General features: G+C 35.4%; 2 protein-coding genes across 2 annotated transcripts in view; one reads left to right on the top strand and one right to left on the bottom strand.

Moving 5' to 3' along the window:
* Window positions 1–1,882, top strand: part of LOC106466259 (techylectin-5B-like) — a 4,313-nt gene extending 2,431 nt beyond the window's left edge. Inside the window, exon 2 of the mRNA XM_022394977.1 lies at window positions 1,274–1,882. Within this exon, the coding sequence (XP_022250685.1) occupies window positions 1,274–1,882 (609 nt within the window). The remainder of the gene's footprint in view (window positions 1–1,273) is intronic.
* Window positions 1–14,234, bottom strand: part of LOC106466270 (bestrophin-1-like) — a 63,470-nt gene that overhangs the window by 46,746 nt on the left and 2,490 nt on the right. The window lies entirely within an intron of this gene.

The following is a 14,234-nucleotide window of genomic DNA, read 5'->3' as shown; positions in this document are numbered from 1 at the left end:
AGTTCAATCTTTCTGTATTTTCTTAGTTAATTATTCTACAGTTATATGGAAGTTTGTAGATGTTGGAGAGGGAGTTCAATCTTTCTGTATTTTCTTAGTTAATTATTCTACAGTTATATGGAAGTTTGTAGATGTTGGAGAGGGAGTTCAATCTTTCTTAATTTTCTTAGTTAATTATTCTACAGCTATATGGAAGTTTGTAGATGTTGGAGAGGGAGTTCAATCTTTCTGTATTTTCTTAATTAATTACTCTACAGTTATATGGAAGTTTGTAGATGTTGGAGAGGGAGTTCAATCTTTCTGTATTTTCTTAGTTAATTATTCTACAGTTATATGGAAGTCTGTAGATGTTGGAGAGGGAGTTTAATCTCTCTGTACTTTCTTAGTTAATTATTCTACAGTTATATGGAAGTCTGTAGATGTTGGAGAGGGAGTTCAATCTTTCTGTATTTTCTTAGTTAATTATTCTACAGCTATATGGAAGTCTGTAGATATTGGAGAGGGAGTTTAATCTCTCTGCACTTTCTTAGTTAATTATTCTACAGTTATATGGAAGTCTGTAGATATTGGAGAGGGAGTTTAATCTCTCTGTACTTTCTAAAACGTTTTGAAAGTAATGATATGACATTACGTACAAAAATTTTAACTTAAAAAAATTAGTTTTGATTTACAGCCCACATGTCGTTTAGATGTGTTCAGGTTATTTTAAATGTCATTAGATAATCTGCACGTTATCAAACTTACAGAGGGAAGACATCGAGATTTTGGAAAGGGGATTCTTTTTAGGCTTTACGAGGCAACCCGTTTGGATATTAAAAGCTAATTTTAGCAAGGTTTTGGTTCTTGGCTTTTTTGTTTTTTTGTTTACTTTTTTTCATCAAACCTAGTAAAGACCCTCACAACAACACTGTGGATTACGTTTTCCTTTGACTGGGTCAGTTGTGACGTCAAACTGTACTTCAGCTGAACTCAATGTATAACTGGTATTGTATATATTTATATTAACATGTAATCTTGTTTAAGACTTTCTTTCTATACACAGAGATCAGAATGGTTGTAAACTCTATCTACCAGCGTTGTTTTTTCAACCATTCCAATGCAAAACTTCATCTAAAAGTTTGTTCTGTATCGTTTATAACTTTAAATGTTTTAATGAATTAGATTATTGAAGCTCCAATTTATTCGAGAGCGTGTTATGTTAAAGGAATCAGCAGTGTATAATATCCATATAATTTAAACTAATGATACGTAATTCCTTATTTTTGTTTATAAGGTAATTCAGCGACGAGGAAACTTTAGTGGAGACCTACAGGACTTTAATCAAGACTGGAATATCTACAAGCTTGGTTTCGGTCGTCTAGAGGAAGAGTTCTGGCTAGGCAACGAGAACATTCACACACTTACCAAACAAGAAGAATGTGTCCTTCGGATTGAATTGGAAGACTTTGACGGAAACCAACGATGGGCAGAATATGTTATTTTCCAGGTTTTTGGAGAAGAACAGCAATATCGGATTTCTGTAGATGGTTATCGCGGCAATGCCGGTGATGCCTTGGCAGATCGTTGGTATGGAATAAACCTGTTGCCATTCTCCACCTTTGACAAGGACAATGATCGTTCTCCTCTTCACTGTGGGCAGTTGATGCAGAATGGATGGTGGTGGCGGAGTTGTGGTAGAAGTCTGAATGGTAAATACTCCTCTAACCCTCGCAACAAGCACGCCAGTAAGGGTGTGGTTTGGTTCCGCTGGCGGGGATGGTATTATTCCTTAAGGAAAGTAGAAATGAAAATCCGTCCTCAGTGGTTTTCCACTGCATCTTCGCTAATTTCCGAAACAGAGCGTTTAAAAAGGAGATTTCGGTTCCCTAAAGCAATGCCGTAATCCCGGTTTTCTGAAAACATTTATTTTAATTATCCTGGAAAATGAGCTTTTAAGCATGATGAGACATTTGGATTTGTTTAGAAGTGAGACAGTATTTTCATGAATTGTTGTTAGTATTTTGAATACGATATTGTAAATTTTCATCTTAAAACAGTGAAATTGTTATGTGTATTAAAACAAAGTTGTTTCCAATTTGTGTCATCTGTTTTGTTACTGAAAAGTGACCTCAACACTCTAAGATAACACTTTCTTACTTATTAGCTCTCCGGTGTTCTGTTCCCAAATGTTTTCTTTATTCAGATTGTAAAACGACACTTCTTCTTTTTGATGGCAGTAAGCGAAAATTCGTGACTTTTTTTATTACCACTTCTAAAGAAAGATGCACATTTTGTTAGATTTTATAAATGTTTCTTACAAGAGAAACTGCTTTCCTAAATAACATGATTTTAACAACTTCCAATTAGAGACGTAACGTTTCTAAAAATAGTAAGTAAAAAAGAATTTAAATCGGTATGGTTTCTTATCAGGTTTAATATGTGTTAAGGATTCGAAATTTCGAACGGAGTAAAAGGCAATAAAATGGATTCAAATAACAGAGTTTTTATACTTTTCCTGGTTTTTCTATAGATATAATTTTCTAAACGGAATAGCTTCGAAAAACTGCACATGAAACGATTGTTTGTTGCGATATTATAGAAATGATATGACTTTCTTTGATCACACTTCTGAAATTGATTTCTTTTCATGAATTGTCACATATCGGATCAGTTACTGAACAAACTGCTATAGTAAGAGCTGTACCTTTAAAATATTATAAATCAATAGTAAGAGCTGTACCTTTAAAATATTATAAATCAATAGTAAGAGCTGTACCTTTAAAATATTATAAATCAATACTGAAGAGCTGTACCTTTAAAATATTATAAATCAGTACTGAGAGCTGATACCTTTAAAATATTATAAATCAATAGTAAGAGCTGTACCTTTAAAATATTATAAATCAATAATAAGAGCTGTACCTTTAAAATATTATAAATCAATAATAAGAGCTGTACCTTTAAAATATTATAAATCGTAATCTTTATTGATAGTCCTGCCCTCGGGTAGCTTCGCGGTAAGTCTCAAGGCTTATAAGGCTAAATATCAAGTTTTCTTACACGCGGTGGGCAGAGCACGGATAGCCCATTGTGTAGCTTTGTGCTTAAGAACAATCAACCTGATAGTCCTTTTAAAGCACATAGAGCAATTTCGTCTTATGGAAGCATTATATATAAACCTGGAATAAACTTTTATTCGTAAAAGTTACTGTTCAGTTTCGTACCTTGGGATCACATGGGATTTGAGACTAGTGGCGTCATCTATGGGTAAAAACTATAGTTTGTTTTTTGTCAAGCGGCAGTGCTATAGTTCTATTCAATGAAAATGCTACTTTTTCATAACAAAAACAGAATAAGATAATGAAACAGTTATTCTAAACAAAGCTGACGACATGGCTAAAGAACGTCAGCTAACATAGGTTTTTTTATCATTGAGAGGGATAAAATATAACCTCTTCTTGCACAAAATTGCATAGTTTTGAACTTCAAAATAACCTTACAACAATGATGAAAAAAGTGAAGTACGCAGTATTTCAAGCAAACAAGAGATTATTAAATTTCCTTTCGCGTTTTAAGACACACATATATATACCTATATGTTGCATATGCCTTTGTATGGAGTTAGGGAGATAACCCTTATTGTCGGAGGTTCAATTACACCCTTTGCAACTCCTACACACCAATCCCACATACTCGCGCCTGTATAGCTATCCATAATTTGAACTAATAACGAAAGGTAGGGTAGCCACTTAGCAACATCTGCCGCCAGAAGAGGTTTTCCCGAATAAAAGGATTATCTAGCATTTTAATAACGCACAAATAGCTGAAAGTGCCAATCTTGACCATTGGATCAACAGCAACATCTTCAGCTAAGACAGTTTTATTTTCGAACAAGGTGGTTGGATTTTGTGACAGTTTTCCTTCAGATGTGGTAGACTGAGTTAATTTTAGAGACTTTAAGGGAAAGCTTGATAAATATTTGAATGATATGGGTTAGCTTTGAATTTTGAAATGTTTAATTTAATTTATTTAATAGGACGGCCTAGATCAGGGGTGCAAACTTTTTGTGCGTGCGTGCCTAAACCGGCAAATCTCTGACACAAAATTCTTCCGCGTGCCAATCAAAATTTTTTGACAACATTTTTTTAAGGTGTATGTGAAGAACCTGAAGAAATGACAAAAATTCACTCGAGCGGTAAAAATACAGTATATGATGATGAAAATTACATCTTCAAAACATCTTCAAAACAACATCCAAACAACAATAAATATTTACCACTTTCAAAAGAAGACATCATATATCCGTCCGGCAGAAAACTTGCAAAAAACCTTTTTCAGTTAGGGTTAGGTCACTTTCTAAAGAAAACGTCAGTCACATAAAATATCAGTCCGACAGAAAACTTTACGGCTCCTTTTGATATATTATCATTGGGACTTCTGCTGCTGCATCACTGATGACAGAGATTTTAAATCGGGGTTATATTTCGTGACCTTCAGAGATATACACGAACTACTAGTTTCATCCGTCAGACTACTCCTATTACGAGACTTAATAAAGTTCATCACTGAGAACAAAGATTCACATGCATATGTAGATGAAAACATGGAGAGCAATGCTGTTGCAAAGTTTTTTAAACAGGAAAACTTTTCTGGAATGACATTCCAAGTCATCAATAGTTCGTTTTCTGCACTTCTCTCTGGTAATCCCTTCTGTAATCGCTTTTTTCAATGTTTTCCAAGTCAACTCTAAGGTCAATGAATTTCTGCTTCCAAATTGAACTACTCTGAAATTCAATCAACTACAATTCAAAGTCAGCCATGTCAATCCATGAAAACATTTGTAAGTTTAGTTCCTCCAGTTTCATACTGTCTGGAAGCCTCATGAAATTCGCTGTCTCTTCCAGTTCTCTGAATTTCGCAAATCTTGTGAAGAACTGCTCAACAGTTGACTCGATGATGTTTAAAAAAGCTGGTGATGCTAAACAGCCAATCAGGAGCGCTGTCTGACGTCATCTAGTTATGGTGAGGCGGTGGTCTTGTCTTGTCAACGAAAACCAGTTGCGGAGGCTAAAACCAAAACACTGATCGGGTCTGGGAAGAAATCGTTTAAGGTAATTTGTAATGTAAAATTATTTATTTATCTGAGATGCACCTCTACACTGTATTTATCTGAGAAATAAAAAAGCTGCTATTGAGAAAAAGTCGTTAAATGGAGGATTACAGGAGATGGTTTCACGTGCCAGAAAAAATTAGTGGCGTGCCATGTTTGGCACGCGTGCCAGCGGTTGCCCACCCCTGCACTAGCATATCAACCAATGAATGAGCTTTGGCCCACTTGGTGAAGTAATTGATAAAGAACAGCACACAATAATTATATTTCTCCGTTTTAGGCAGAGGACTATCTATATTCAAGGCAATTGTCTCAAGGAAAGAATTTACAATTCTTGCCATGGCCAGATTTCTCTGTGTGGTGTACGTGTGTCTGCAGTTTGTACATAATGTCTCGATGTATTTATATGAATGTAACCAGGAAAACGTGTTTCCAAACATTTGGGATGATGTTTGGCATGGTGCTCTCCAGTCTTTATATTATGCAGAATCCAAAATATCTCGTGCTTTAGAGCTCTGGGGATCACAAGCTATATTACAAGTCAGCTACCACATCTTGGTGGTTCATAACAAAGGTAAGAAATACTCATACCTGACTAAACAAGTGGCAGATATTATAAGCATGAGTACTACATTCGCCAGTTGTGACAATCATGCTTTACCTTCTGCACAACAATGAGTACAAATATATTCGTGGGTGCTTCAGCTGCTCTTTTCAAATTTTCTGACTGATCATTTGTGATGTCTATCCATCAATAAAGTTGTTACCACTTGCATGGTTTGTCATTACTGCTGCTAGAATGGCTTTGACCACTGCACAATGTCCATGATCCAGACATTCGATGAATTGGCATGTTCTCACCAGTTGGTGAAATCATCTCTAAATATTTTCGTGCTACTGATGCAGGTGTCATTTTACAAAAAAAAAGATTTACTCCTGCAACATTTTTAGCGAATGTATAATCATATCTACTAGAATGTTTGAGTTCAGTCATTCCATAAATTAATGGTTTACTCGAATGATTAATTAACTCTTACAATATAAGTAATGGTAGTAATGTTTGACAAATACTACAACTGCAAGCACATCATTCTTTATTGTAGAGCATCGGCACTCAGGAGCTGTTAGCATATGGCTACCATATACATTTACATTCTTCATACCATTTCTTACTTGTAACAATAGTACTCCAATTTCACTATCACTGAAATCATTATCCAGGATGAATTGGAAATCCTCATGAAGATAAGCCAGCATCAATGCTTCAAGGAATGGAAAGCATGTGCACATTATTACATTTCCACACCATTTAACAGCCTTTGTCAATGAAAACACGTGATGCAGCTATCTTTAAAAAATTGGTTACAATAATTGATATGACAAAGCCTAGAAAGCTACAGATGTCCTTTTTTGGTCTCAGTTCTTGGCTTCTACGAGTTTCACAGGATCAGTGGACACTCCATTCGTACTTATTATGTGATAGAAAAAAATCTATGTTTGAGCACATTAGAATATTCTTACCATCTTACTTTCAAGTCTACATCTGTAATGTGCTTGAATATCAGTCTCACATTTTCAGCCATTAGTCCAGTTACTAAGTCCCAATTTAGATTTTAACCTGGAATTAGTGTCCATCAAATGCTTTTGATAGTTTGTGTACAGTTTAGAAGTGCCGATTATGAATCTCAATGACACCACTTTGGCATTTTTGAGAGTTCTGAGATACTCAAGATGGCCAAAACACACATTTTCCCATATCTCAGCTTCTGTGAGAGATAGTGCAACAAACTGTGTCTACACCCAAGTTTTGTTATCCCTGATTTTTACCTATTTTTATTGCTCCTGGACCAATTCTTAATCCAGTGGCAGTCAAAAAACAGAAAAACAGATTATATCACTATAATAACTTAAAATGAACATATTGCTATGGTTATGGTTTCCATTCTGAGGTTTCAAGAATGAGGAGTTCATTTAGTGACACAGAAATACGATTACGATTGATTTAAACTCACTATACTATTAAATTTCACACACATAAAGCTTAACAGCATAGTGGGATTAAATGCACTTTAATCGTATTTCTATGTCACTAACCGAGGTCCTCACACTTGAAAACCTCAGAATAGAATTCAAGTTCTTAGTGATATCCCGATTTTAAGCTACTATAATATTTGTTTGCCGATTTGGCCGCCATATTGGAAGCAATAAAAATGTAAGGCTGAAGTCAGGGATATCAAAATTTAGGTGCAGACACAATTTGTTTAGCTATCTCTCATGGAAAGAAAAATATGGGCTAAATATTCTCAAAAGGCTCGAGAATGCCAAAGTGGCATTATCCATATTCGGAATCAGTACATTTTTAATTTTATAAAAACAATCGAAAACACATTTGATAGACATTAATACCACATCTGACCCTATGCTACAGAATCAATGGCATAATTCACGTGACCAAACATCAGAATATAATCCACATAAATGGCACCTCTCTCACATTGTATTCTAAGTGCAAGATTCATTAGATACTCAAAAGTTCCAGGTATGTTATGTGCAACAAAATTCATACAATCCCTCCTAAATGCTGAAAATAGTTTTAGGTCTACTCACATCATTCAGTTCAACTTGTCAGAAGCTGTCCTCTAGTACATCCAGATATTCATCCATATATGGCAGTGGAAAAGCATCAATACATATCATATTCAACAATCTAAAGTCCACACACAACTTTTGCATTCCTTCATTCTTTCTGATGATAATTACAGGAGAAGACCCAGCATCCTCACTCATCCACTTGATTTCAGCACTAGCAACATACCTGGTTCCCAACGAAGCCTGCACAGATGATATTTTACAGAACATGCATCAATTATTTCTATGTAATGTTGTGAGATTGTTGTCCAACCAATCAGTAAACAAACACATGAGCATGCTCCGTAACAAATGCATCAAGTTCATATCTCTGCATCTAGTTCAGATTCTTAATTCTCAGACTGCTAAAGTGGCTGTAATACTGGCAACATTGTAGCTTTGCATCTCTTCTACTTCTGTTACCATGTCAATGATAATTCTAGGTAGATACTAAATAGGTAAATATCCATAATTACAGATAAACACCACCACACAAAGACAGTTGTTCAAGTAAGTCATCCTACCTTCCAGCCTAAATAACATTGTGTATATTAGTTCTGTCACAATAATATAGAGCAACAATGCACTAGACTACGTTCGTACTACACCATGAAACATCACTTACGCTTTTGGAAGTATTATAACCTCTTTCTGTAATCCACTGTTCTTAGGGTCAGTCTGGTTAGTACTGAATGGTTTTTTCCACAGATATGCAGTTCACCTACTGCATAAGTGAAGGTGGCTGATAATTTCTGCAGTAAGTCAATTCCTAATATACCAATGCCTGAACCAAGATCAAAAACTATTTTTGTTTGGTGCTAAATAGTTCCGAAATGAAATCAGACATAGTTTTCCACTCACGTCTAGATTATTCATAACAAAGTTTCTACTAATTGACTGACACTGTGGCTCCTTCTCTCACATTCCTGGCATCTTTGGGAAGCTAGGTACTATTGCATGGGTGGTGCAACCATGAAAAGTTATCTTGGGTAGCCCTGTTGTCCTATTTGAAATGTGATGCCTGTTTTCTTGAAGCTTATGGAAGTGTACTGTGCAGTCAAAGATCGGGACTGTCAAATACTCTGAAGGCTGTTTTAAGCAGAATCAGTATCTCTAGTTGCCGCAACTGTGTTCTTCTTGTACTCCAGTATATGCTTCAGTAGGATTACTTTAAATTGGATCACAACGGAAATTACCTCTGTTAGAGACAGATGTTCCCGAGAGCCATTTGGTGACACATGCAGTTCACTTAGCAGACTCTTCACAAGCATCTCATCGTAGACAGTAGGTGACATATCTTTCCAATGCAGTTTTTATGGGCACTGACCTTTGAGTTTTGAACTTGTCCCTATGAATTACTTCGTTCTCCACAGGGTAAAATCTGCTTAACAGCATGATGACAACCGTGTCCCATTCATCCAGTTATTCCTCATTCAAATACTCTAGAGTGTCAAGTGCTGTACTATCCAGACTCACCAAAACGAGGCACTTGCATTCTAATGAATATTGGGCAGTCTTCAGCAAAATGCTCTGATACATGATGTTATCACATCCCACATTGCCATTAGTAAGCATGCCTGGCCTACCAGGAAGGCTCCTGATTTCTCAAAATATCAACAAGATCACAGTTGGCTACTGCATTTTATGGGAGCACAATTCTTCGTGGTAACCTTCATTCAGTACAGGCATCTTACTACTCTCTTTGGCAATAGGAGAGTTTGGTCAGTACCTGCAATTCCCATGTTAGTGAGTGAGTTTTGAGAAATCCCATAGAGATGTGATATTCTCAGGTGCAACGAGTTTTGAAGCAAAAACACAGTAGTACTGCAATAATGGGCTATATTACAGAAAAATGTACTAAAGAGCTAGCCTGCATTTCTAATACGACTAATCTGCATATGAAACATTGGGCACAAAGTAGGGCAAAGTGATACAAATATCTATAGAACCAAATGCAAATGATGAATTCACCAAGACTTAGGACAGTAACACTCTCTAACAGAAAGTTTAAGAAGCTTAGTAGACTTTATGAAAATTGTGAACTAGACAGAGAGCTAATAAAAATATACTTGAAGAAATAGAGCAACTCACTTACAGTGCATGCAATACCAACGTCATTCGGTGATTCCATAAACAAAAATATGGAGGTTATGCCTTCTAAGTATTTATAAACCTGTAATGACCAATGTTACTTGAGAAAATATAGTACAAAGCCTGAATAACTTTTGACAGTTCAAAAATGCTCTAAGCGAATAATGTTTAAAAGTAAGTATCTAGTACAAGGAACAAGGTTGCTACAGCCCCAAAGCTACTTTTTCTATACAAGTAACTTTACATCATGCCCAACTGCAAGTGGAATTATTTTTAAACTTAACAAAAACCGTATCTTCCTAAAAAAGCAGGAAACATAATATTTCAAATACCACAGAGACTACCCCAGTTTGTCTCAGGAAATACAACCTGCTCATAACCACCATGACTCATTTTTACGATCTATGTTCCTGCATGAAATAGGTAATCTTTTGAGATCAAGTTGCCACAGGAATTTATCAATATCTCACTTCATACGATAGATCAAAACAAAGTTCTCACCAAAGCCTACAATAGTTCTTGGTTCAAGAAAATACTTCTAGAACTTACGACATTCTATGATCATATCCTTACCACAGCTATAATTTCTTTTTCTCCTCCAACTTTTACATGGTCTAAGAAAATGCCCTTCGCGTGCTTCACAGAACCAAAAAGTCAAAGAAGAAAGTTTAAAATAAACTTCACAGTAACAAATCCTAATTTACAGCACCAAACTGTAACTTAACTTAATTTGTGGTAGAGAGGATGAGTAAATTATATGAAAATGAATTTAGGACATCACCACATCGATACAATCCACGTCACCATGATTTATCTGCAGTGTAGTTTCCATTGCAAAATACACTGTCGTAAGGCTTGTTCAAAACATACCATTCCTTTCTGCAAGCTTTCCATAATCCATCATACATATAAGAATGACAGTTTCCTAGTACCCAGTTCAACAACCTAATTGCACAGAAATCTATTGTTGTTGCATCTAGTAATTTAATCAATAAGTATTCATATAAACATTTCATTCTCCAGCTGCTTAGGGTATGTGACAGTTGCATATGTTGTGGAAGAAACTTGTGTACACGTGATTTATGTTGCTTTTCCGAATGGAGTTCCGTCTTGTTTATGTTGTATATTGTTGCGTGGTACATTTGAACAACTTTTGTCTCTTACCTTTGTATTTGTGGCGTATCACATGTTACTACAGCTGGGTTGAAACTTCTTACTGGTCTTTTTTCGGGGCTTTGGTATCATAAAATGGTTCATATTCCTGTTTACCAATGCCATTAGGTACAAGGATATATCCATTGTAGAAATTCTAAACCTCCAATTTCAAAACATCTATGTTCCAAGTGTATAGATATCTTGTATCAGAATGGACTGTTATACTGTTCCAAGTATCAATAAATGTTTGGTGGCATTCCACCACCTATCTAACACCAAACAATGTCAAAATGTAGTTCTGATATTTTCTGTTACGCAGCGAGTTTATATCGGTTGTGGTTATCATATCATTTGCTGATTTTTCTATTTAAAATCTCCTTAATATAATGTACTCAACCCTCTGTATTCAGATCCACTGATGTCCTACTGGTAAATAATACATATCTGTAATACATGTCAGCTTTACAGAATGTTTTGTAAAATAATAAAAATAAACACAGATAGTAAAGGAAAACATGCAAATAAAAGTGTTTGAACAAAAATATAAATCCTTTATTTTAACAAACTGACAGTTGCTGACGTCTTTCATTTTACTATACTGGTCAGTTTCATTAGTTATTTACAGGAGTTGTCTGACTGCTAGAGTTGAAGTTGAATATATATCTTTATATAACATAGAGAATGGAGCAAGAATGGTGATATGCCACTCTGTTCAATCATAACAAAGTCCTAGTAGATTACAACTTGCACTCCAGGGGAGTAATGTACAGGAGCAAGGACAAGTAAGCACAAGACTTTACTGAACAATCACTTGGCATTGTGTTATGTCTAAAATAGATGACTGGTACAAGATTATGACCTTTAACATATTATTTACAAATATATCAATTAAGTGCAGTACACCTCCATGGAAATTTTTAAAATCTTGAACATACTCAACTAAATATGTTATATGTTCTTGTTATGAAATGGTTATGCAACAGAACTTTCACCCGTGACACACCAAATACCAAATTAATAATATTTGTCTAAATGATAATTGCAACCACAAAAACGCTGAACAGCTTACAACAGGAGAGCCAGAATCATAGCCAGTTAACAGTGTTGATTCATTACATTTCTTTTGGAATGTTTCACCAGGACAAGATGTCATATTTTTAAAATCTGCATTAGCAGCTTACATATTCGTAGTTTAAGTACTTACATGAAGGTTCTGCCAACTGAATATAACTTGTTTACATGCATAGTAGCCTATTTCTGATCACAATCTTAATGGGAGTACTAAACTAAGTAGTGTGGCCCTGGATTATATAAGGAATTTAGGAAGTAAAAAGAAAAGAAACTTAACTGTAATTTAGTTAAAACTGACAATCCTATCTTCTTTCATAAACGTGGACTGCATAACGCAATTCTTAAATAAGACTGACTCAGAAATTGAATAAAACTATATATCAAGATAGGATGAAATATAACCACATAAACACAAGACACAAAGTAACATATATCTGAAAATAATTTGTCATATGATCTATAAAGAAGTGCACAGCTTTACAAATTTCAACCCGTACACACTCATTACTACTAAAGATATTCACATCATTTAAATTCACTCATCACTTCTAAACATGCAGCAATAAACTTATGTAGACCATTACCAGAACTTGAAGTATTCTAAGTAAAGGAAGACTTTCCCCTAACACCACAAATATCGACTCTAGATAGAGCTAAAACTACAGAAACTGCATCATACAATCTACTTGAGGAAGAAATAGAATTGTGAATCAAATTAAAGTTAGCTGTCCAGAAAGCAATAAAGTATAAACCCAACTATAACACTACCCTCCTACAAGATAACTTATAAAAGAAAACACCATGAGAATCCTACCATCAGACAGTGGTAATGCCACAACAATACCGGAAAAGAAGAATATGCCATTAAGCTCCAAACTGTAGTTGAAGATAGCCACTAGAAAAAGAATCTAAGTAGAATCTAACAGTCAACACCGAAAAAGATTAAGCAACTCCTCAATAAACATCAACAAGAACTTGAAACAGAAACTGCCACACAACTAACACTAACAGTACATCAGAGCACCTCTAAGGTTTACCTATAATCCACAAGCAAATTTATTCTCTGTCTTATAGCTAGATGCAGAGGTTTACCCTGTTCACCCATAAGCTCGATAACTATGTGAATAAAATAACCAGTAGTAAAATATCCTTACATGTTAAGTACTAACCACTTTATGGATAATATAAAAGCAACCACGACAACCTCACAATAAACAATGATCAATTTTGATGTATCCAACCTATTCAGTAATATGCCAAACCTTAAAACACTGGATACTCTGCCAACAGCTTTAAAATGATAGAACTCTGAAAGAACCTACCCAAACGATAATCTCCATAATAACAGAACTCACAACTTTCTGCATAAATACAACTTATTTCCAATAACAAGAAGGGTCAGCCATAGACTAACCCCAACACCAGTTCTCAGAAACCTTTACATGGAACATTTTGAAAGTAACACCACTAAAACACACACTATATAAGCCCTGGTTTGGTTCATATATACTGACAATTATGCATCTATATTCTGGTTGTACACTACATACAAGTTCACGTATTACTTGAACAGAACTTCCAGGAACAGTTCACAACAGAAATAGAAAAAGGTAACCTTCTATTCCTAGATATGGTGGTGACCAAAACACAACTCATTATCATTAGTTTACAGGAAACCCATAGATATTAGTAAGTACCTCAACTATAGAGCCACCTACCTCAACATTATGTCTAAGGTTTCTCTAAAACATAGGATATGCAAACATCGTAAAATCAAAGCAGAATTCAGAAGCTATAACACAATACAATAGCAGCTAAAATGCACCAATACATTTACAGAACCAATGGAGAGCAAAAACACAACTTACTATGTTTCTTTAGACTGTGGGACCCTATATAGCAAAAAACAAAACAAAAAGAGCTGTTACGACAGAGGAAGTGACGTGTCACTGCTGGCGCATGCGTGATGAGTTTCTCGAATGATCGGGGAAGTCCGAGTGTGTTCGAGATGCCATCTTCGTTAGTATATAAGCCTGGCAGAGAAAGCCAGCGGGCATGAATGAAGAGAGCAGTAGTTACTTTAAGTTCCGTGTAATTTATGATTCTGTTAGTTTCGAGCTAGTGAGCCGTAAAGTGTGTGTTTTGCACTCATCGAGAGCGAAGTTATCGAGATTGTGAATCGCTGTGATTCATAGCGCGT

The sequence above is a fragment of the Limulus polyphemus genome, unplaced genomic scaffold (assembly GCF_000517525.1).
Source record: "Limulus polyphemus unplaced genomic scaffold, Limulus_polyphemus-2.1.2 Scaffold73, whole genome shotgun sequence".
NCBI classification, from domain to species: Eukaryota; Metazoa; Arthropoda; class Merostomata; order Xiphosura; family Limulidae; genus Limulus; species Limulus polyphemus.
The sequence above is the reverse complement of the archived record's forward strand: the minus strand, read 5'-3'. Positions and strand labels throughout refer to the sequence as shown.